Genomic DNA, 25,078 nt, shown 5'->3' with positions numbered 1-25,078 from the left:
CCCAAAACATCTGAGACCCCCCCCCATAATATCTGAGACCCCCCCAATATATCTGGGACCCCCCCCAGCTCCTCCCCTCCCCCCCAATGATTTGGGGGGGGCTGAGCTGAGCCCCCCCCTCCCAGTGCCCCCCCCCCCCATGGGAATAACGAGGCGGGGGGCTCGTTAAAGGGTTTTTTAATGAGGTTTTATTGGAGGGGGGGCGCGTCCTCGGGGGGGCCCAGGGCTTGCAGGGCCTGGGCCAGGCGGGCGAGCTCGGCCTGGATGCTGGCAACCTGGGGGGGGGCACAAAAGGGGGGGCGTTAATTAGGGCATTGCTAACGAGGGGGGCACAGGGACCCCCCCCCCCAAGGAAGGAAAGGGGCGAAGGAAGCCCCTCCCGTTAGCGAAACGCCCTGGTTTCGGTGTAAGGATGTTAATTAGCGGTAATTAGTGCTAATTGGGGCCGTACCTGGCGCTGCTGCGAGGGGGGGGCGGCGGAGGGGTCCCCCCCCCCCTCCGGGGTCAGGGCCTGGAGGCGGCGCTGGAGGCTGCGGCTGCGGGCGCTGAGCCGGGAGCGCTCGGCACTGGGCTCCACCAGGCCCTGGGGGGGCAGGGGGGGACCCCAAAATCCCATAAGGACCCTGGGGGCCTCCAGCACCCCATAATGACCCCAGGGTCCCCCAATATCCCATAATATCCCTGGGGTCCCCAATATTCCACAGTGCCCCTGGGGTCCTCCCGCATCCCATAATATCCCTGGGGTCACCCCAACATCCCATAATGACCCCAAAGTGACCCCAATATCCCATAATATCCCTGGGGTCACCCCAAAATTCACACTGCCCTTGGGGTCCTCCCGCATCCCATAATGCCCCCAGGGTCACCCCAAAATCCCATAATGCCCCTGGGGTCCTCCACCATCCCACAATTCCTTTGGGGTCCTCCCGCATCCCACAATGCCCTGGGGTCACCCCAAAATCCCACAATGCCCCTGGGGTCCTCCACCATCCCATAATGCCCCTGGGGTCCTCCAGCATCCCACAATTCCTTTGGGGTCCTCCCGCATCCCATAATGCCCCTGGGGTCCCCCAACATCCCACAATGCCTCTGGGGTCCTCCTGCATCCCACAATGCCCCGGGGTCCTCCAGCATCCCACAATTCCTTTGGGGTCCTCCAGTATCCCACAATTCCTTTGGGGTCCTCCACCATCCCATAATGCCTCTGGGGTCCCCCAACATCCCACAATTCCTTTGGGGTCCTCCAGCATCCCATAATCCCCCCAGGGTCACCCCAAAATCCCACAATGCCCCTGGGGTCCCCCAATATCCCATAATGCCCCTGGGGTCCTCCACCATCCCACAATCCCCCGGGGTCCTCCAGCATCCCACAATGCCCCGGGGTCCCACAATATCCCATAATGCCCTTGGAGTCCTCCCGCATCCCATAATGCCCCTGGGGTCCTCCACCATCCCACAATCCCCTGGGGTTCCCCAGTATCCCACAATGCCCCAGGGGTCCTCCAGTATCCCATAATGCTCCTGGGGTCCTCCAGCATCCCACAATTCCTTTGGGGTCCTCCAGTATCCCATAATGCCCTTGGGGTCCTCCAGCATCCCATAATGCCCCTGGGGTCTCCCAATATCCCACAATGCCCCTGGGGTCCTCCACCATCCCACAATCCCCCGGGGTCCTCCAGTATCCCACAATGCCCCGGGGCCCACCTGCAGGCAGAGGTAGACGTGGGTTCCAGGGCCGGCCGGGGCCCCCACCCAGCCGGGCCCCAGCTCTGGCTCCGCCCCCTGGGGGAGGAGCCTCAGAGGCCCCGCCTGCGCCAGGGCCTGGAGGGCGGGGCCAAGCTCCCGAAACGCCGCCCTCATCTCCTCCGGGCACCGCACGGCCACTGCGCAAAGCATGCTGGGATAGCCCCGCCTCCAAGATGGCCGCCCCACCAATCACCTTCCTGCCCTCAGAAATAGCCCCGCCTCCAAGATGGCCACCCAACCAATCACCTTCCTACCCCAGGATAGCCCCGCCTCCAATATGGCCGCCTCCACTGGGCGCCGCCATCTTAGGCCCTCCCCAGTGACCACCCCTTACACCCCGGTGCATGCTGGGACATGTAGTCCCACGGGCCCGGCCGCCATCTTGAGGCCTTGGCGGCCATCTTGGGCCTCCGTAACCTCCCCTCCTGGCGGCCATTTTGGGCCTCGACATCCCCCATTCCCATTGACCTCCAGCCTCCATCTTGAGGCCTCCGTCAGCCATCTTGGGCCTCCATAACCTCTACTCTTGTTGGCCATCTTGGGCCTCGATGTCCTCCCCTCTTGGCGGCCATCTTGGGCCTTGACGCGTCCTCCACTCCCATCAACCCCCAGCCTCCATCTTGAGGCCTGGCAGCCATCTTGGGCCTCAACGTCCTCCCCTCCTGGCGGCCATCTTGGGCCTTGACACCCCTGTCAACCATTTTGGGCCTCGACGTCCTCCACTCCCATCAGCCCCCAGCCTCCATCTTGAGGCCTCCATCAGCCATCTTGGGCCTCGATGTCCTCCCCTCTTGGCGGCCATCTTGGGCCTCGGCGTCCCCCATTCCCATTGACCTCCAGCCTCCATCTTGAGGCTCCCGGCAGCCATCTTGGGCCTTGTTAACCTCTACCCTTGTCAGCCATCTTGGGCCTTGCTAACCTCCACTCCCAGTGGCCATCTTGGGCCTCGAGGCCCTCCACTCCCCCCAAATCCCGTCCCCAACACCCCCCGCCCGTCCCCCTCCCCGGCAGCCATCTTGAGCCCTGGCGGCACTCACCGTGCGGCCGCGCGGCGCCGAGGCGGAAAGTCTCCCGCAGAGCCCTCACCACCCTGACCACCTCCCGCATGGCCTCCACCTCGGCCTCCACCTCGGGGCAGCACCAGTGGGCCTGGGGAGGGGGCAAAAAAAATTAATTAGGGTGGGTGAGGAAAGGAGGAGGGCGGGGAGCACCCAAAGGACCCGGCGCGGCACCCACCAGCATGGCGGCGTCGGGGAAGGGGGCGAAGCAGATGGTGGGGGAGGCCGGGGAGGCCCGGGGCAGGCGCTGCCAAAGTTCCTCGGCCAGGAAGGGGGCGAAGGGGGCGAGGAGGCGCAGCCCCAGCTCGGCGCAGCTCAGGAGGGTCTGGCGGGTCTCGGCGGCCTCCCCCGGCCCGCGCAACGCCGGCTTGGCGGCCTCCTGGGGGACGAAAGGACGGACGGAGGTCAAAGGGAGGCCGGAGGGGGAGGTGGAGGCCAAAATTTGGGAGGTACGGAGGGGTTTTGGGGAGAAATGAGAGGTTTTGGTGGACGGACAGATGGACATGGTCAAAGGGTCAACGATGAGAGGACGGACAGACGGACAGATGGACGGAGGACATCAAAGGGAGGCTGGAGGGAGGGGTGGAGGCTGAAATTGGGGAGGTACGGAGGGGTTTTGGGGAGAAATGAGAGGTTTTGGTGGACGGACAGATGGATGTGGTCAAGGGGGGATGAAGGTCGACGATGAGAGGACGGACAGACGGACAGATGGATGAAGGACATCAAAGGGAGGCCGGAGGGAGGGGTGGAGGCCAAAATTTGGGAGGTATGGAGGGGTTTTGGGGAGAAATGAGAGGTTTTGGTGGACGGACAGATGGACGTGGTCCAAGGTGGATAAAAGTCAACGATGAGTGGGCTGGACGGACAGACGGACGCGGTCATTCGGCCTCGAGGAGACTCAACAGGTTGGGCAGGACGGACGGACAGACGGACGCGCCCATCGAGGCGAGGCCGGGCTGACGTCAGGGCTCCAGGAAGCCCGGCGGACGGACAGATGGACACCGGCACCCCGTGAAAGGTGGGGTCAGGTGGGACAGACGGACGGGGGAGGTCAATGGGGGGAGGATCTGATGGGCAGGGCCGGACGGACAGACGGACAGGGCGAGGCGGGTGGAAATGGGTCGGGTTTGATGGTCAGGGAGGTGTAACGGGATGGGTGGGACGGACAGACGGACAGGGTCAATGAGGTCAAGATGGGTTGGGTCCAACATTGAAAGATCTACAAGAATTTGGGTGGGACGGACAGACGGACATGGTCAACCAGGTCAAGATGGGTTGGGTTCAACGTTCAAAGATCTACAAGAATTTGGGTAGGACGGACAGACGGACACGGTCAACAAAATGGAAACGGGTTGGGTTCAAAGATCTACAAGAATTTGGGTGGGACAGACAGACGGACATGGTCAAGGAGATCAAGATGGGTTGGGTTCAACCTTCAAAGATCTACAAGAATTTGGGTGGGACGGACAGACGGACATGGTCAACAAAATGGAAATGGGTTGGGTCCAATATTGAAAGATCTACAAGGAGTTGGGTGGGACGGACAGACGGACACGGTCAACGAGGTCAAGATGGGTTGGGTTCAACGTTCAAAGATCTACAAGAATTTGGGAAGGATGGACAGACGGACACGGTCAACAAAATGGAAATGGGTTGGGTCCAACGTTCAAAGATCTACAAGAATTTGGGAAGGATGGACAGACGGACACGGTCAACAAAATGGAAATGGGTTGGGTTCAATGTTCAAAGATCTACAAGAATTTGGGTGGGACGGACAGACGGACATGGTCAACGAGGTCAAGATGGATTAGGTTCAAAGATCTACAAGGAGTTGGGTGGGACGGACAGACGGACAGGGTCAACGAGGTCAAGATGGGTTGGGTTCAACGTTCAAAGGTCTACAAGAATTTGGGTGGGACGGACAGACGGACATGGTCAACGAGATCAAGATGGGTTGGGTTCAACCTTCAAAGATCTACAAGAATTTGGGAAGGACGGACAGACGGACACGGTCAACGAGGTCAAGATGGGTTGGGTTCAACCTTCAAAGATCTACAAAAATTTGGGCGGGACGGACAAACGGCCGCGCTCAACGCCGCGCCGGTCAACCCAACGCCTTCAAAGACACAAAAGGACAGACGGACAACCCCGGGATGGCCGGACAGACGGACGGACGGACGGACGGCCGGCCACCCCAACCCACCAGGTAGACGTCGCAGAAGGAGCGCAGCCAAAAATGGTGGGCGGCGGCCAAGGCCCCGTGCGCCTCCAACGCCTCCATGCGCCGCCCGTACTCCCCCGCCGCCCGCGCCAAGCGGCTCAGCACCCAGCGCTCCATCGGCCTCCGCGGCGCCGCCTGACGAGGAAGAGGAGGAGGAGGAAGGCCCCTGGGGGGGTTTTTAGGGCGCCCCCCCCCCAATTTTTTTTAATTACCTCCTCGGGGGTTTGGGGGACGAATTCGGGTCCCAGCGCGGCCAGGACGAATTTGACGGCGTTCCAGACCTTGTTGCAGAAGTGGCGGTAGCTCAGCACCGTGGCCACGTCCAGGCGGATGTCGTCACCTTGGGGGGGGTTATTTTTTAGGGGGGGACACGTTTTTGGGGTGTCCCCCCCCCCCCACCCCGGGGTGCCCCCCCATTCCCCGGTTCCTCACCGTGGGCGTTGTGGGAGCACAGAGCCATGCGGAGCGCGTCCGTGCCGCATTCGGGGATGCCGTGGGGAATTGGCGCCTCTGGGGGGGGGACAAAGTTTTTGGGGGGTCACCAAAAGGTTTTGGGGGGTCACCGAAAGGTTTTGGGGGGGTCACGGGTCCCACCTGGCCCTCGGAGGCCACCGCGAGCTCGTGGGGGTCGAGGTTGCTGCGCCGGAGCTTCTCCTGCAGCTCCTGCAAGAGAGGAGACCCTACAATAACAAACGAAGCTTTGCCTTGTTTGGGAGGCCCTACAATAATAAACAAAGCTTTGCCGTTTTTGGGAGACCCTACAAAAACAAACGATTCTTTTCTGCCTTTGGGAGACCCTACAATAACAAACGAAGACGGTAAAGAGCTGTTTGTTATCATAGGGTCTCCTAAAAATACAAGAAAGAACTCTTTGTTATTGTAGGGTCTCCCAAAAACAAGAAAAAGTTGTTTGTTATTGTAGGACCTCTTAAGAAGGGAAACGAATTGGGAGACCCTACAATAACAAACAACTTTTTCTTGTTTTTGGGAGACCCTATAATAACAAACGAAGACGGTAAAGAGTTTTTTGTTATTGTAGGGTCTCCCAAAAAGCCAGAACTGCTTGTTATTGTAGGACCTCTTAAGAAGGGAAAGAATTGGGAGACCCTACAATAACAAACAACTTTTCCATGTTTTTGGGAGACCCTACAATAACAAACGAAGGCGGTAAAGAGTTGTTTGTTATTGTAGGGTCTCCCAAAAAGCAAAAAACTTCTTGTTATTGTAGGACCTCTTAAGAAGGGAAAAGAACTGGCAGACCCTACAATAACAAACAAATCTTTTCTGCCTTTGGGAGACCCTACAATAACAAACGAAGACGGTAAAGAGTTGTTTGTTATTGTAGGGTCTCCCAAAAAGCCAGAACTGCTTGTTTTTGTAGGACCTCTTAAGAAGGGAAAGAATTGGGAGACCCTACAATAACAAACAACATTTTCTTGGTTTTGGGAGACCCTACAATAACAAACGAAGACGGTAAAGAGTTGTTTGTTATTGTAGGGTCTCCCAAAAAGCAAAAAACTTCTTGTTATTGTAGGGCCTCTTAAGGAGGGAAAAGAACTGGGAGACCCTACAATAACAAACAACTTTTTCTCGATTTTGGGAGACCCTACAATAACAAACAAAGACGGTAAAGAGTTGTTTGTTATTGTAGGGTCTCCCAAAACGAGACAAAAAAGAACTCTTTGTTATTGTACGGTCTCCCAAAAAAGAAACAAAAAAGGACTCTTTGTTATTGTAGGGTCTCCCAAAAAGCCAGAACTTCTTGTTTTTGTAGGATCTCTTAAGAAGGGAAAAGAACTGGGAGACCCTACAATAACAAACAACTTTTTCTCGATTTTGGGAGACCCTACAATAACAAACGAAGGCGGTAAAGAGTTGTTTGTTATTGTAGGGTCTCCCAAAAAGCAAAAAACTTCTTGTTATTGTAGGGCCTCTTAAGGAGGGAAAAGAACTGGGAGACCCTACAATAACAAACAACTTTTTCTCGATTTTGGGAGACCCTACAATAACAAACAAAGACGGTAAAGAGTTGTTTGTTATTGTAGGGTCTCCCAAAACGAGACAAAAAAGAACTCTTTGTTATTGTACGGTCTCCCAAAAAAGAAACAAAAAAGGACTCTTTGTTATTGTAGGGTCTCCCAAAAAGCCAGAACTTCTTGTTTTTGTAGGATCTCTTAAGAAGGGAAAAGAACTGGGAGACCCTACAATAACAAACAACTTTTTCTCGATTTTGGGAGACCCTACAATAACAAACGAAGGCGGTAAAGAGTTGTTTGTTATTGTAGGGTCTCCCAAAAAGCAAAAAACTTCTTGTTATTGTAGGACCTCTTAAGAAGGGAAAAGAATTGGGAGACCCTACAATAACAAACAACTTTTTCTTGTTTTTGGGAGACCCTACAATAACAAACGAAGGCGGTAAAGAGTTGTTTGTTATTGTAGGGTCTCCCAAAAAGGAAGAACTGCTTGTTTTTGTAGGACCTCTTAAGAAGGGAAAAGAACTGGGAGACCCTACAATAACAAACAAATTTTCTTGTTTTTGGGAGACCCTACAATAACAAACAACTTTTGTTTTTGGGAGACCCTACAATAACAAAGAGCGAAATCCTTTGTTATCGTCGTTTTTTCCCAAAAAAAGACCATTTTTTTTTATTGTAGGCTCTCCAAAACGAAAACTTATTGTTTTTGTAGGGTCTCCCGAGGGAGAAGATTGTTATTGTAGGGTCTCCCGGGGCAGCCCTTTGTTATTGTAGGACCTACCTGAAGGGAAGCACCGGCGATGACGTCCCGGGGGTCGATGACGTTCCCCAGCGACTTGCTCATCTTGCGCCCTTGGGCGTCGCGCACCAGCGAGTGCAGCAGCACCTTTTTTTGGGGGAAAATACCCATGGGGGGGACCCCAAAAAATTTGGGGGGACCCCAAAATTTGGGGGGACCCCAAAATTTTTTTGGGGGGCCCAAAAAATGTACCTGGGAGAATGGGAGGCGCCCCGTGAGCTCCTGGCCCAGCATGACCATGCGGGCGACCCAAAAAAAGAGGAGGTCGCTGCCCGTCTCCAGCAGGCTCGTGGGGTAAAACCGCCGAAAATCGGGGGTCTGGGGGGGGGGGGGGTCACAAATTTTGGGGGCGCGGGGGGGGTGGCGACACCCCCCTACGCCCCCCCCCCCCCCCCCAAAATCGGCGCTCACCTCCTCGGGCCAGCCCAAAGCGGCGAAGGGGAAGAGGGCGGAGGAGAACCAAGTGTCCAAAACGTCGGGGTCTGCGGGGGGGGGGGGGGGGGTGTTAAAATATTTTGGGGGGGGGTCCTCGAGGGGTGGGGGGGGTTAGGGGGGGTTGGGGAACAAGGAGGGGGGGGTTTGGGGGGGTTTTGGGGGCTGGGGGGGATTAAGGGGGGGTTTTGGGGGGAAATTGGGGGGATGGGGAGGGGATTTGGGTACTGGGGGGCATTTTTGGGGAGGTGGGGGGGAAATTGGGGGGCTGGGGGGGGAATTTGGGTACTGGGGGACACTTTGGGGGGGCTGGAGGGGGATTGGGGGTGGGTTTTGGGGTGTTGGGGGGGGAATTGGGGGGCTGGGGGGGGATTTGGGTACTGGGGGGCATTTTTGGGGTGCTGGGGGGGAATTGGGGTGCTGGGGGGCATTTTTGGGGTACTGGGGGGCACTTTTGGGGAGGTGGGGGGGAATTGGGGTGCTGGGGGGTATTTTTGGGGTGCTGGGGGTTGATTTTGGGGAGGGGGGGGTAAAATTAGGGTGCTGGGGGGCATTTTTGGGGTGCTGGGGGGGGAATTGGGGTGCTGGGGGGCATTTTTGGGGTACTGGGGGGCACTTTTGGGGAGGTGGGGGGGGAATTGGGGTGCTGGGGGGTATTTTTGGGGTGCTGGGGGTTGATTTTGGGGAGGGGGGGTAAAATTAGGGTGCTGGGGGGCACTTTTGGGGTGCTGGGGGGGGAATTGGGGTACTGGGGGGCACTTTTGGGGTGCTGGGGGGGAAATTGGGGGGCTGGGGGGGTTTTGGGGGTGTTAGGGGTGTTATTGGGGGGGCTGGGGGGGAATTGGGAGGGGGGGTTTGGGGTGTTGGGGGGGAATTTGGGTACTGGGGGGCACTTTTGGGGTACTGGGGGCACTTTTGGGGAGGTGGGGGGAAATTGGGGTGCTGGGGGGCACTTTTGGGGTGCTGGGGGGGTCATTTTGGGGAGGTGGGGAGGGAATTGGGATACTGGGGGGCACTTTTGGGGTGCTGGGGGGGGAATTGGGGTGCTGGGGTGGGTTTTGGGGTGCTGGGGGGGTGATTTTGGGGGGGGGGCTTCACCTCGGTGCAGCTGGATTTCGGCGGGGGGGCAGCGGCAGGCGCGGGCGGCGGCGGCTCGGGCTTCGTCCTCGTCGCGCCCCACGACCCAGAGCCCCTCGGGGGGGTCCCCATTTTCGGGGGGGTCCCCGTTTTCGGGGGGGTCCTCGTTTTCGGGGGGGTCCTCGTCGTTTTCGGGGGGGGGAGCCCCCACCCGGTACGCCGGTACCTGGTGGCCCCACCAGAGCTGCCGCGAGAGGCACCAGTCCCTGCCAAAATTTGGGGGGGGGGGTCAGGGAGGATTTGGGGACCCCCCCTTGGAGGGATTTGGGGGAATTTGGGGGGGGTTGGGGGCAGCCAGGGGGATTTGGGGCCATTTGGGGGGATTTGGGGACCCTCCCGGGGGGGTTTTGGGTCATTTGGGGGGGGGTTTGGGGGCACCCAGGGAGATTTGGGGACCCCTCTGGGGGGATTTTGGGGCACCCGGGGAGATTTTGGGGACCCCCCAGGGGGATTTGGGGGCATTTGGGGTGATTTAGGGACCCACCGGGGGGATTTGGGGGTACCCGGGGGAATTTTGGGGACCCCTCAGGGGGATTTGGGGGCACCCAGAAGGATTTAGGGGCACCCAGGGGGATTTGGGGACCCCCCCAAGTGGATTTGGGGGCATTTGGGGTGATTTGGGGTCACCAATGGGGATTTAGGGACCCCTCCAGGAGGATTTGGGGGCATTTGGGGTGATTTGGGGGAACCCATGGGGATTTTGGAGACCCCCCCAAGTGGATTTGGGGGCATCGAGAGGAATTTGGGGACCCCCTAGGGGCTTTAGGGCCCCCCCGGGGGGGCTTTAGGGTCACTTGGGGGGATTTGGGGTCACTTGGGGGGGATTTAGGGTCATTTGGGGGGGATTTAGGGTCACTTGGGGGATTTGGGGTCATTTTGGGAGGATTTGGGGTCACTTGGGGGGGGATTTGGGGTCATTTGAGGGGATTTGGGGTCACATGGTGGGGGATTTGGGGTCATTTGAAGGGATTTAGGGTCACTTGGGGGGATTTGGGGTCATTTGGGGGGCTTTAGGGTCACTTGGGGGGGGATTTAGGGTCACTTGGGGGGGGATTTGGGGGTCACTTGGGGGGGATTTGGGGTCACTTGGGGGGCTTTGGGGTCATTTGGGGGCTTTAGGGTCACTTGGGGGGGATTTGGGGTCACTTGGGGGGATTTGGGGTCATTTTGGGGGATTTGGGGTAACTTGGGGGGATTTGGGGTCACTTGGGGGGATTTGGGGTCATTTGAGGGGATTTGGGGTCACTTGGGGGGATTTGGGGTCATTTGGGGGGCTTTAGGGTCACTTGGGGGGATTTAGGGTCACTTGGGGGGGATTTGGGGTCACTTGGGGGGGGATTTGGGGTCATTTGGAGGGATTTAGGGTCACTTGGGAGGATTTGGGGTCACTTGGGGGGGATTTGGGGTCACTTAGGGGGATTTGGGGTCACTTGGGGGGATTTAGGGTCACTTGGGGGGGGATTTGGGGTCACTTGGGGGATTTGGGGTCACTTTGGGGGGATTTGGGGTCACTTGGGGGGATTTGGGGTCACTTGGGGGGGATTTGGGGTCCCTTGGGGGGGGATTTGGGGTCACTTGGGGGGATTTGGGGTCACTTGGGGGGGATTTGGGGTCATTTGGAGGGATTTAGGGTCACTTGGGGGGGATTTGGGGCCACTTGGGGGATTTGGGGTCACGTTGGTGGATTTGGGGTCATTTTGGGGGATTTGGGGTCCCCCTCACCCCGCGTTATCCATCCAGGTCTTCCAATTCTTCTCGTGGAATTTGGGGACGAGCTTCAGGCTCCCGGACGTCCACCGCCTGGTGGGGGGAGGTGACACCAAAACCTTTACGGGGTTGTTCCGGCCCCAATTTTGGGATTTTTCACCCCAAAATCGATGTCACCTCTCGGGCTCGCTGCGCCATCTCCCGGCACCGCAGGAACCACTGGCTCTTGAGCAGGAATTCCACCACGTCCCCCGAGCGGCTTTGGGGACATCGAGGTGACCTCGGTGTCCCCAAAAAAAGGGGTTGGGGACGTTGGGGGGGGGATTTGGGGTTTTTGGGGTTTTTTTTTTGGGGGGTTACCTGCAGAGGGGGAGGGTCATGGGGTGGTCCTGGCAGCCCCGAAACAGCCCCCGCATGGCCAGCGCCGCCACCAGGCGCTCGCGGGCGTCGAAGCGGTGGGCGCCCTGGGGACGTTGGGGGACATTGGGGACATCGGGGGGGGGGGCATGGGGGGACACGGGGGGACCCCAGGGGACATGGGGGGGACCCCAGGGGGACCCCAGGGGACACCAAGGGGACCCTAAAGGGACAGGAGGAGACCCCAGGGGACCCCTTGGGGACATTTTGGGGACAGGAGGGGACATGAGGGGACCCCAGGGGACACCAAGGGGACCCCAAAGGGACACTTAGGGGACATGGGGGGGACCCCAGGGTGACATGGGGGGGACACGAGGGGACAGGAGGGGACCCCAGGGGACACCAAGGGGACATGGGGGGGACACGAGGGGACACCAAGGGGACCCTAAAGGGACACGAGGGGACCCCAGGGGACATGGGGGGGACAGGAGGGGACATGAGGGGACCCCAGGGGACACCAAGGGGACCCCAAAGGGACAGGAGGGGACCCCAAGGGGACATGGGGGGACACCAAGGGGACCCTAAAGGGACAGGAGGGGACCCCAGGGACCCCTTGGGGACATTTTGGGGACAGGAGGGGACATGGGGGGGACCCCAGGGTGACATGGGGGGGACAGGAGGGGACAGGGGGGGACCCCAAGAGACATGGGGGGGACCCCAGGGGACCCCTTGGGGACATTTTGGGGACAGGAGGGGACATGGGGGGACCCCAAGGGGACATGGGGGGGACGCAGGGGACATGGGGGGGACACCAGGGGACCCCTTGGGGACATTTTGGGGACACTTTGGGGACAGGAGGGGACATGGGGGGGACACGAGGGACATGGGGGGACCCCAAGGGGACATGGGGGGGACACAGGGTGACAAGGGGGGGACCCCAGGGGACCCCAAGGGACATGGGGGGGACAGGAGGGGGCATGGGGGGGCATGGGGGGACCCCAGGGGACAGGAGGGGACCCCAAGGGGACACCAGGGGGACACTTAGGGGACACGGGGGGGGACCCAGGGGACATGGGGGGGACACCAAGGGGACCCCAGGGGACATGGGGGGGACACGAGGGGACCCCAGGGGCCACAAGGGGACACCAAAGGGACATGGGGGGGACCCCAGGGGACATGGGGGGGACATGAGGGGACCCCAAAGGGACCCCAGGGACACCAGGGGGACACTTAGGGGACACGGGGGGGGACCCAGGGGACATGGGGGGGACACCAAGGGGACCCTAAAGGGACAGGAGGGGACCCCAGGGGGACCCCAGGGGACATGGGGGGACACAAAGGGACAGGAGGGGACACAGAGGGGACCCCAAGGGGACAGGAGGGGACCCCAGGGGTCATGGGGGGGACCCCAAGGGACATGGGGGGGACCCCAGGGGGACACCAGGGGACACCAAGGGGACCCTAAAGGGACACAAGGGGACCCCAAAGGGACAGGAGGGGACCCCAGGGGACATGGGGGGGACCCCAGGGTGACATGGGGGGGACACGAGGGGACACCAGGGGACCCCTTGGGGACATCTTGGGGACAGGAGGGGACATGGGGGGACCCCAGGGGGGCATGGGGGGGACCCCAAGGGACAGGAGGGGACCCCAGGGGACCCTTTGGGGACCCTTTTGGGGACACTTTGGGGACAGGAGGGGACATGGGGGGGACACGAGGGGACATGGGGGACCCCAGGGGACATGGGGGGGACACGAGGGGACCCCAAAGGGACAGGAGGGGACCCAAGGGACATGGGGGGACACCAGGGGACACCAGGGGGACACTTAGGGGACACGGGGGGGGACCCAGGGGACATGGGGGGGACCCCAGGGTGACATGGGGGGGACACGAGGGGACCCCAGGGGACAGGAGGGGACATGGGGGGACCCCAGGGGACAATGGGGGGGACACAGGGGTGACAAGGGGGGGACACCAAGGGGACACCAGGGGGACACCAAGGGGGACAGGAGAGGGCAGGGGGGACCCCAAGAGACATGGGGGGGACCCCAAGGGGACCCCAAGGGGACATGGGGGGACACCAAGGGGACCCTAAAGGGACAGGAGGGGACCCCAGGGGACATGGGGGGGACCCAAGGGAACAATGGGGGGGACACCAGGGGACACCAAGGGGACATGGGGGGGACCCCAGGGGACACCAAGGGGACATGGGGGGACACGAGGGGACCCCAGGGGGCATGGGGGGGACATGAGGGGACCCCAGGGGACACGGGGGGGGGCCCAAGGGCCACGAGGGGACATGGGGGGACCCCAGGGGACACCAGGGGGACACTTAGGGGACACGGGGGGGGACCCAGGGGACATGGGGGGGACACAAGGGGACCCCAAGGGACATGGGGGGGACAGGAGGGGACAGGGGGGGACCCCAAGGGGACACGAGGGGACCCCAGGGGACATGGGGGGGACCCCAGGGTGACATGGGGGGGACACGAGGGGACAGGAGGGGACCCCAGGGGACACGGGGGGCCCAAGGGCCACGAGGGGACATGGGGGGGACCCCAGGGGACACCAAGGGGACACCAAAGGGACACGAGGGGACCCCAGGGGACCCTTTGGGGACCCTTTGGGGACAGGAGGGGACATGGGGGGACCCCAAGGGGACATGGGGGGACACAGGGTGACAAGGGGGGGACACAAGGGGACACCAGGGGGACATGGGGGGGACAGGAGAGGACATGGGGGACACCAAGGGGACACCAAGGGGACACCAAGGGGACACCAGGGGGACATGGGGGGGGACACCAAGGGGTCAGGAGGGGACCCCAAGGGACATGGGGGGGACCCCAGGGGACATGGGGGGGACCCCAAGGGACATGGGGGGACCCCAGGGGACAATGGGGGGGACCCCAGGGGACACCAAGGGGACATGGGGGGGACAGGAGAGGACATGGGGGGACCCCAGGGGACACGGGGGGGACACCAAGGGGACACCAGGGGGACACCAAGGGGGACAGGAGGGGACAGGAGGGGACCCCAGGGGACATGGGGGGACCCCAGGGGGACCCCAGGGGACACCAAGGGGACCCTAAAGGGACAGGAGGGGACCCCAAGGGGACACGGGGGGGGACCCAGGGACATGGGGGGGACCCCAGGGTGACATGGGGGGGACCCCAGGGGACACCAAGGGGACATTTTGGGACAGGAGGGGACATGGGGGGGACACGAGGGGACCCCAAGGGGACATGGGGGGGACACCAAGGGGTCAGGAGGGGACCCCAAGGGACATGGGGGGGACACCAGGGGGACACCAGGGGGACATGGAGGGGACATGGGGGGGACAGGAGGAGGACATGGGGGGACCCCAGGGGACACCAGGGGACATGGGGGGGACACGAGGGGACCCCAAGGGGACACAGGGTGACAAGGGGGGGACACCAAGGGGACACCAGGGGGACATGGGGGGGGACACCAAGGGGTCAGGAGAGGACCCCAAGGGACATGGGGGGACACCAGGGGACATGGGGGGGACAGGAGGGGACCCCAAGGGGACACCAAGGGGACATGGGGGACCCCAGGGGACAGGAGGGGACATGGGGGGGACCCCAGGGGACCCTTTGGGGACCCTTTGGGGACCCTTTGGGGACAGGAGGGGACATGAGGGGACCCCAGGGGGACACCAGGGGACACCAAGGGGACCCTAAAGGGACAGGAGGGGACCCCAGGGGACACCAAGGGGACATGGGGGGGGACAGGAGGGGACATGGGGGGACCCCAGGGGACAGGAGGGGACATGGGGGGGACCCCAGGGGACCCTTTGGGGACCCTTTGGGGACCCTTTGGGGACAGGAGGGGACATGAGGGGACCCCAGGGGGACACCAGGGGACACCAAGGGGACCCTAAAGGGACAGGAGGGGACCCCAGGGGACACCAAGGGGACATGGGGGGGGACAGGAGGGGACATGGGGGGACCCCAGGGGACAGGAGGGGACCCCAGGGGACATGGGGGGGACACCAAGGGGACCCCAGGGGACATGGGGGGACACCAAAGGGACCCTAAAGGGACAGGAGGAGACCCCAAGGGGACATGGGGGGGACAGGAGAGGACATGGGGGGGACCCCAGGGGACACCAGGGGGACAGGAGGGGACATGGGGGGGGACCCCAGGGGGACACCAAGGGGACACCAAGGGACATGGGGGGGACCCCAGGGTGACATGGGGGGGACACGAGGGGACAGGAGGGGACCCCAGGGGACCCCAAGGGGACATGGGGGGGACACGAGGGGACCCCAGGGGCCACCAAGGGGACCCCAAGGAGACCCCAGGGGACCCCTTGAGGACCCCTTGGGGACACTTTGGGGACACTTTGGGGACAGGAGGTGACATCGGGGGGGACACGAGGGGACCCCAGGGGACACTTTGGGGACAGGAGGGGACATGGGGGGGCCCCAAGGGCCACCAAGGGGACCCCAAGGACCCCGAGGAGACCCCAGGGGACCCCTTGAGGACCCCTTGGGGACACTTTGGGGACAGGAGGGGACATGGGGGGGCCCCAAGGGCCACCAAGGGGACCCCAGGGGACATGGGGGGCCCCAGGGGACACGGGGGGGACACAAGGAGACCCCAGGGGACCCCTTGGGGACCCCCTGGGGACATTTTGGGACACTTTGGGGACAGGAGGTGACATCGGGGGGGGGGACACGTCCCCTACCTGCAGCCACCCCCCCCCCGGGGGTCTCATGGTGCCATCGTCCCCGATGACCCCGCGGGGGGGGGGCAGGCGGTGGGCGCGCGCCAGCGCCAGGTCGGGGTGGCCGTGGCCCGGGGTCACCTTCACCGCCCCTGGGGACACCGGGGGGGGGTCACCGCCCCTCCCAGTATCACCAGTAACCTCCCAGTATCACCAGTAACCTCCCAGTATCACCAGTACCCCCCCCAAATTGGGCGGGGTCGGTATTGGGGGGGCTGGGAGGTGTTGGTTCGATTGGGAGTGGTTTGAAGGGGGACTGGGGGAACTGGAGTGGACTGGGAGGGGACTGGGGGGGTGGGGGGGGACATACTGGGACCAGTTGTGGTTCTAAACTGGTCCCAGTCACATTCACATAGTGGTGTCATACTGGTCCCAGTCCCGTTCGCCCCCCCCCAGGATCCCATACTGGTCCCAGTTCTCCATTCATACTGGTCCCAGTCCCAGTCCCATCCACACTCTGTCCCTGTACTGGTGCCAGTCCTCCAGCCAAACTGGTCCCAGTCCTATCCACATCCCAGTCCCATACTGGTCCCAGTCCACCCCCATACTGGTCCCAGTGCCCCCCCCCGACCCCATACTGGTCCCAGCCCCCCCCATACTGGTCCCAGCGCCCCCATACTGGTCCCAGCGCCCCCCACCCCATACTGGTCCCAGCTCCTCCATACTGGTCCCAGCCCCTCCCAACCCCATACTGGTCCCAGTCCCCCGCCCCACCCCATACTGGTCCCAGCGCCCCCCATACTGGTCCCAGCGCCCCCCATACTGGTCCCAGTGCCCCCCCCGACCCCATACTGGTCCCAGCCCCCCCATACTGGTCCCAGCGCCCCCCATACTGGTCCAGTCCCATTCCCTCCCCTGCCCCCATACTGGTCCCAGTGCCCCCCATACTGGTCCCAGTGCCCCCCCACCCCATACTGGTCCCAGCCCCTCCCAACCCCATACTGGTCCCAGTCCCCCGCCCCACCCCATACTGGTCCCAGTGCCCCCATACTGGTCCCAGTGCCCCCCGTACTGGTCCCAGCCCCCCCCGACCCCATACTGGTCCCAGCCCCCCCCCATACTGGTCCCAGCGCCCCCCCTCGACCCCATACTGGTCCCAGTGCCCTCCCTGAACCCATACTGGTCCCAGTGCCCCCCCCGACCCCATACTGGTCCCAGCGCCCCCCATACTGGTCCCAGTCCCCCCCATACTGGTCCCAGCATCCCCCCGAGCCCATACTGGTCCCAGTCCCTCCCCTGCCCCCAAACTGGTCCCAGTTCCATCTAAACTGGTCCCAGCACCCTCCATACTGGTCCCAGCCCCCCCATACTGGTCCCAGTGCCCCCCCTGAACCCATACTGGTCCCACTGCCCCCCCCGACCCCATACTGGTCCCAGACCCCCCTTGACCCCATACTGGTCCCAGTACCCCCCTGGCCCCATACTGGTCCCAGTCCCTCCCTTGCCCCTATAATGGTCCCAGCCCCCCCCATACTGGTCCCAGTGCCCCCCACGACCATACTGGTCCCAGCTCCCCCATACTGGTCCCAGTGCCCCCCCCCGACCCCATACTGGTCCCTGCGCCCCCCATACTGGTCCCAGTGCCCCCCATACTGGTCCCAGTCCATCCCAGTACCGGTGCCGAGTTCGGGGTCCACGCTGGGGTCGGCGATGACGGGCAGCAGGCGCCCGGTGAAGGGGTGCCGCACGTGGCGCCCATGGAGGTGCTGGGAGTGGGCGTGGCCACCTCAAGCCCCGCCCCCTTAAACAAGCCCCGCCCCCTTAAACAAGCCCCGCCCCCCAGAGACCCCCCCCCATTACATTAAACGCCTCCGGGCCCCACCCAACGCATTGCCCCTTTAAGACCACGCAGGCCCCGCCCACGCAAGCCACGCCCCCTGCCGTCAAACCACACCCACGACCTCGAAGCCACGCCCCTTTGCCTCTAAGCCCCGCCCCCTGGGGCAGCCCCAGCCAATCCCAGCCCTCCATAAGGTCCCATCCACTTAAGCCACGCCCCCTTATTTAAGCCCCGCCCACAACCCCTAAGCCCCGCCCCCTGGGGCAGCCCCAGCCAATCCCAGCCCCCGCCCACTCAAGCCACACCCCATTTGGCCCCGCCCACTTGAACCATGCCCCCCTAAGCCCCGCCCACCCTGACCACGCCCATTTTTAGGCCCCGCCCACCTGGTAGCGGGGGTCCCCGGGTGCACGGCCACGGCCGCGTCCCCCAGCATGGTCTCGGGGGCGGGTGGTGGCCACCGGCAGCTCCAGATCTGGGGGGGGGGGGCGTTTTGGGGACTTTTGGGGACATTTTGGGACAGGGGACAAATTTGGGGATATTTTGGGGACGTTTTGGGGGCATTTGGGGCGTTTTGGGGGCATTTTGGGGATGTTTTGGGGACATTTTGGGGACATTTGGGGGCATTTGGGGGCGTTTTGGGGGCATTTTGGGGATGTTTTGGGGACATTTGGGGACATGGGACACATTTGGGGACATGGGGACACAATTGGGGACATTTGGGGACATTTTGGGACACATGTGGGACATGGGGGCATTTGGGGGCATTTGGGGACATTTTGGGGACAGGGAACACTTTTGGGGATATTTTGGGGACATTTTGGGGGCATTTTGGGGACATTTTGGGACACATTTGGGGGCATTTAGGGACATTTGGGGACATTGAACACATTTGGGGACATGGGGACATGTTGGGGATATTTGGGGACGTTTTGGGGACACGTTTGGGACATGGGGACACATTTGGGGGCATTTGGGGACATTCGAGGACATTTTGGGGACATTTGGGGACATGGGGACACATTTGGGGATATTTTGGGGACGTTTTGGGGACATTTGGGGACATTTTGGGACACATATGGGGACATGGGGGCATTTTGGGGCATTTGGGGACATTTTGGGGACAGGGAACACTTTTGGGGATATTTTGGGGGCATTTTGGGGACATTTTGGGACACATTTGGGGGCATTTAGGGACATTTGGGGACATTGAACACATTTGGGGACATGGGGACATGTTGGGGATATTTTGGGGATGTTTGGGGGACATTTGGGGACATGGGGACACATTTGGGGACACAGGGACACATTTGGGGACACGTTTGGGGACATCTAGGGCAGGGAACACTTTTGGGGACATGGGGACACGTTTGGGGGCATTTGGGGACATTTGGGGACATTTTGGGGTCAGGGGACACATTTGAGGACATGGGGACATTTTGGGGACATTGAACACATTTGGGGACATGGGGACGCATTTGGAGGCATTTAGGGACATTTGGGGACATGGGGACATTTTGGGGGCATTTGGGGACATTTTGGGAACGTTTTGGGGATGGGGAACACTTTTGGGGACGTTTTGGGGACATTTTGGGGACAGGGAACACAATGGGGACATGGGGACACATTTGGGAACATTTTGGGGACAGGGGACACATTTGGGGGCGTTTGGGGACATTTTGGAACACATTTGGGGACATTTTGGGACTTTTGGGGGACAAGGGATGTGTTTGGGGACATTTTGGGGACGGGGGATGGGTTTGGGGACACTTTGGGGACAAGGGGCACATTTGGAGACCCCAAAGGGAACCCGAAGGGACCCCAAAGGGGACAAGGGACCCCCAGGTGACCCCAAGGGGACCCTGAGGACCCCAAAGTGACCCCCAGGTGACATTGGGGACCCCAAGGAGACCCCCAGGGACCCCCCCAGGGACCCTAAAGGGACACATGCATGGAGCTGGAACCCCAAAGGGACCCCAAAAGTGACCCTAAAGGGACCCCAAAAGGGACAAGGGACCCCCAGGTGACATTAGGGACCCCCAGGTGACATTGGGGACCCCAAGGAGACCCCCCAGGGACCCTAAAGGGCCACACGCATGGAGCTGGAACCCCAAAGAGACCCCAAAGTCAACCCTAAAGGGACCCCAAAAGACCCCAAAGGGACCCCAAAAGGGACAAGGGACCCCCAGGTGACCCCCAGGTGACATTGGGGACCCTGAGGTGACACCCAAGGGACATTGGGGACCCCAAAGTGACCCCCAGGGACCCCCCCAGGGACCCTAAAGGGACACATGCATGGAGCTGGAACCCCAAAGGGACCCAAAGTCAACCCTAAAGGGACCCCAAAAGACCCCAAAGGGACCCCAAAGGAGACAAGGGACCCCCAGGTGACCCCAAGGTGACATTGGGGACCCCGAGGTGACCCCCAAGGGACATTGGGGACCCCAAGGAGACCCCCAGGGACCCTAAAGGGCCACACGCATGGAGCTGGGACCCCAAAAGGACCCCAAAACCCCCCAAAGGGAACCCGAATGGACCCCAAAGGGGACAAGGGACCCCCAGGTGACCCCCAGGTGACCCCAGGTGACATCGGGGACCCCCAGGTGACATCGGGGACCCCCAGGTGACACCGGGGACCCCCCCTCACCATCGTCCCCCTCCACGGGGTACGCGAAGCGCACCAGGACCCCGAAGGTGACAGCTCGGGGCCAGCCGGGCCCGCTCAGCACCGTGGGACCCCCGAGCACCCGAGGCTCCACCTGAGGACCCCAAAACCCCGTCAGGACCCTTGGGGGTGACATTCGGGGACAATTTGGGGACAATTTGGGGACAAAAAGGTCACCTCCACGTCGGCCAGGGCGGAGCGCAGGGCGCACGACCAGTTGACCAAGCGGCGCGAGCGCCGAACCAAGCCGGCCCCGTGGAGCCGCACGAAAGCCTCGGTCACCGCCCGGGAAAAGCCCTGGGGACAAAAAGGGACAATTTGGGGACAATTTGGGGACAATTCGGGGACGGTTTGGGGACAGTTTGGGGATGATTTGGGGGGTTTGGGGGGTGCTTACGGGGTCCATGGTGAAGGCGCAGCGGCTCCAGTCCAGCGAGGCTCCCAGCGCGCGCAGCTGCTCCAGGATGGCGCCGCCGTGGCTGGGGGGTTGGGGACACAAGTGTCACCTCCCCCCCCCCCAAAATGTCGCGGGGGGGTCCCCAAATTGTCACCTCCCCCCCCGGGGTCACCTTCCCCGTGGGGGTCTCCAGGGGGTCAAATGGTTCCTAAAGGGGTCGATTCCCCAATTAAAGGGGTCCCAAGGTGGCGCCTCCCCGCGTGGCACGGTGCCAAAGTGTCCCAAAATGTCCCCAAAATGTCCCCAAAGTGTCCCCAAAGTGTCCCCAAAGTGTCACTCCCCCCCCCGGGGTCACTTTCCCATGGGGGGGTCCCCAAGGTGCCACCTCCCTGATGGGGGGGTCCCAAATCCTTTCTCGGGTCCCCTCCTCGCGTCCCCAAAGTGTCCCCAAGCCCCCCCGATGTCCCCAAATGTCCCCAAGGCCCCCCAAAATGTCCCCAAGTGTCCCCAAGCCCCCCCAATGTCCCCAAGGCCCCCCAAATGTCCCCAACCCCCCCCCAAATATCCCAATGCCCCCCAAATATCCCCAAGACCCCCCCAATGCCCCCCAATGTCCCCCAAATGTCCCCCCCAGCCCCCTCCCAGTGTCCCCAGCCCCCCCCCGATGTCCCCAAATGTCCCCAAGGCCCCCCCAAAATGTCCCCAACCCCCCCCGCGCCCCCCCCCCCCCCCCCCCTCACCGCTCCTTCCAGTCCCAGAGCTCGGTCAGGAACTGGGCCCTGCTCAGCTCCTGGCGCCGCAGCCCCCGCTGCTGCCACAGCCAGCGCTCCACCGCCGCCTGGGGACATTTGGGGACATTTGGGGACATTTGGGGACATCGGGGGGGGATTGGGGACATCGGGGGGGGCTGGGGAGGGGCGTTGGGGACATTTGGGGGGGCCTTGGGGACGTTGAGGGGGCATTGGGGACATTTGGGGGGCATTGGGAGGGGCCTTGGGGACATTTGGGGGACATTGGGGACATTTGGGGGGTATTGGGGACATTTGGGGGGTATTGGGGACATTTGGGGGGGCTTGGGGACATTTGGGGACATCGGGGGGGGTGTTGGGGACACTTGGGGACATTTGGGGGGGGATTGGGGACACCGGGGGGGCTTGGGGACATTTGGGGACATTGGGGGGGCGCTTGGGGACATCGGGGGGAGCTTGGGGACATTTGGGGGGGCACTGGGGACACTTGGGGACATTGGGGGGGGGGCCGGGGAGGGACACTGGGACATTTGGGGGGGCCTTGGGGACGTTTGGGGGGCATTGGGGACATTGGGGGGGGCTGGGGAGGGACATTGGGGACATTTGGGGGGGCCTTGGGGACATTTTGGGGAGGCTTGGGGACATTTGGGGACATTGGGGAGGGGCATTGGGGACATTTGGGGGGGCTTGGGGAGGGGCCTTGGGGACATTTTGGGGGGGGCTGGGGGACACTGGGGAGGGACATTGGGGACATTTGGGGGGGTATTGGGGACATTTGGGGGGCATTGGGAGGGGCTTTGGGGACATTTGGGGACATCGGGGGGGGCTGGGGAGGGACACTGGGGACATTTGGGGGGGCCTTGGGGACACTGGAGGGGGCATTGGGGACATTTTGGGGGGCCTTGGGGACGTTTGGGGGGCATTGGGGGGGGTCTTGGGGACATTTGGGGGGACATTGGGGACATTTGGGGACAATTTGGGGACACTTGGGGAGCCTTGGGGACACTTGGGGACATTGGGGGGGGGCTGGGGGACACTGGGGAGGGACATTGGGGACATTTGGGGGGGCTTGGGGACATTTGGGGACAATTTGGGGACACTTGGGGACAATTTGGGGCCATTTTGGGGACATTTTGGGGCCATTTTGGGGCCATTTGGGGACAATTTGGGGACACTGGGGGACATTGGGGGTTGTTAGGGACATTTTGGGGACATTTGGGGACATTTGGGGACAATTTGGGGACATTTTGGGACTGACCTGGGTGGCGATGCCGGCGTGGTCGGTGCCGGGCAGCCAGAGCACGGCCCAGCCCTGCATGCGGCGCCTGCACGGGGGGTTAACCAAAAACCCCAAAAATACCCCAAAAAACACCCCCCCCCAAACCCAAACCCCCCCCCAAAAAAATCCCAAAAAACACCCCAAAAACCCCAACCCCCCCAAAACCCCTAAACCCTCCAAAAACCCCAAATCCTCCCAAAAATCCTAACCCCCCCTAAAAACCCCAAATCCCCCCAAAAACCCAACCCCCCCAAAACCCCTAAACCCCCCCAAAAACCCCAAATCCCCCCAAAAACCCCAAATCCCCCCAAAAACCCCAAACCCCACAAAAACCCTAAATCCTCCCAAAAACCCCAACCCCCTCCCCAAAACCCCAACCCCCCCAAACCCCAAATCCCTCCAAAAACCCCAAATCCTCCCAAAAACCCCAACCCCCTCCCCAAAACCCCAAATCCCTTCAAAAACCCCAAATCCTCCCAAAAATCCCCAACCCCCCCCCAAAAAAACAAACTCCCTCCAAAACCCCCCAAAAAACAAATCCCCCCCCAAAAAATCCCAAACCCCCTCCCCAAAAACATAACCCCCCCCAAAAATCCCCCAAAAACCCCAAACCCCCCTTTTTTCCCCAAAAACCCCTTTTTTTCACCCCAAAACCCCAAACCCCCCCAAAACCAAAATTCCTCCCCTTCCCCCCAAACCCCCTTTTTTCACCCCAAAACCCCCAAAACCCCCCACTTCACCCCCTTTTCCCCCCATCCACCCCAAACCCCAAAACCCCAAAATCCCCTTTTTTAGCCCCAAAACCCCCAAAATCCCCCAGACCCCCCAAAACCAGTCCTACCCTTCCACCCTAAACCCCACCCCAAACCCCCCTTTTCACCCCAAAACCACTCCAAACCCTTTTTTACCCCCTTCCCCCCAAACCCCAAACCCCAAATCCCCTTTTCACCCCAAAAAAACCCAAATCCCCCAGAACCCCAACCCCCCAACCCTCCCAGAACCCCAAATTCCCTCCCTTCCACCCCAAACCCCCATTTTCACCCCAAAGCAGCCCCAAACCCCCCCTTCGCCCCAAACCCCAAAAACCCCAAATCCCCCTTTTCACCCCAAAACCCCAAATCCCCCCAGAACCCCAAACCCCTGCCAACCTCCCCAAACCCCCAATTCCTTCCTCTTCCCCCAAACCCCTTCACCCCAAAACCCCCCATTCCCTCCTTTCCCCCCATCCACCCCAAACCCCTAAAACCCCAGAATCCCCCTTTTCACCCAGAAACCAAGACCCCCAGAACCCCAAATCCCCCCAGAACCCCAAATTCCCCTCCCCTTCCCCCAAAACTCCCAGCTCCCCAAACCCTTCCGCCCCAAAACCACCCCAACCCCCCCTTTTCAGCCCCCCAAACTCCCCCAAACCCCAAAACCCCCCAAATCCCCTTTTCACCCCAAAAACCCCAAATCCCCCCAACCCTCCCCAGGACCCCAAATTCCCTCCCCTTTCCCCCCAAACCCCCTTTTCACCCCAAAACCCCCCAAAACCCCCCAAACCCCCCATCCCCCCCCATCCACCCCAAACCCCAAACCCCTTTTCACCCCAAAAACCCCCAAACCCCCTTTCCCCCAAAACCCCAGATCCCCCCAACCCTCCCAGAACCCAATTCCCTCCCCTTCCCCCAAACCCCCCTTTTCACCCCAAAACCCCCCAAATCCCCCCATCCCCCCCATTCACCCCCCTTCCCCCCTCCACCCCAACCCCAGAACCCCCAAATCCCCCTTTTTCACCCCAAAACCAGACCCCAGAACCCCCAAAACAGAATTCCCTCCCCTTCCACCTGGGAACCACCCCAAACCCCCCCTTTTCACCCCAAAACCACCTCCAAACCCCTTTTTTACCCTCCCCAAGGGAACCCCCAAACCCCAAAATCCCCTTTTTCCACCCAAAAACCCAAATCCCCCCAGAACCCCCAAACCCCCAACCCTCCCAGAACCCCAATTCCCTCCCTTTTCACCCCAAACCCCCCAAAACCCCCA

General features: G+C 61.6%; 1 protein-coding gene across 1 annotated transcript; it reads right to left on the bottom strand.

Moving 5' to 3' along the window:
- Positions 1-165: 165 nt before the first annotated feature.
- On the bottom strand, positions 166-23,163 carry VARS2 (valyl-tRNA synthetase 2, mitochondrial). Its single transcript, XM_072025043.1, has 24 exons — positions 23,033-23,163; positions 21,766-21,863; positions 21,026-21,107; positions 20,806-20,925; positions 20,611-20,722; positions 18,350-18,438; positions 17,799-17,889; positions 16,145-16,275; positions 11,437-11,540; positions 11,237-11,335; positions 11,092-11,169; positions 9,331-9,575; positions 8,212-8,282; positions 7,993-8,118; positions 7,783-7,887; positions 5,620-5,688; positions 5,458-5,533; positions 5,238-5,365; positions 5,008-5,160; positions 2,983-3,183; positions 2,784-2,895; positions 1,705-1,883; positions 452-583; positions 166-275 (listed from the first exon to the last, which is right to left on the bottom strand). Exons 1-24 carry the CDS (start codon positions 23,090-23,092, stop codon positions 189-191), a joined length of 2,748 nt encoding a protein of 915 aa, XP_071881144.1. The 5' UTR covers positions 23,093-23,163; the 3' UTR covers positions 166-188.
- Between the last annotated feature and the right edge of the window lie 1,915 nt (positions 23,164-25,078).

The sequence above is a fragment of the Anas platyrhynchos genome, chromosome 17 (assembly GCF_047663525.1).
Source record: "Anas platyrhynchos isolate ZD024472 breed Pekin duck chromosome 17, IASCAAS_PekinDuck_T2T, whole genome shotgun sequence".
NCBI classification, from domain to species: Eukaryota; Metazoa; Chordata; class Aves; order Anseriformes; family Anatidae; genus Anas; species Anas platyrhynchos.
Note: the sequence above shows the minus strand (reverse complement) of the source record. Positions and strands in the feature narration are given on the sequence as shown.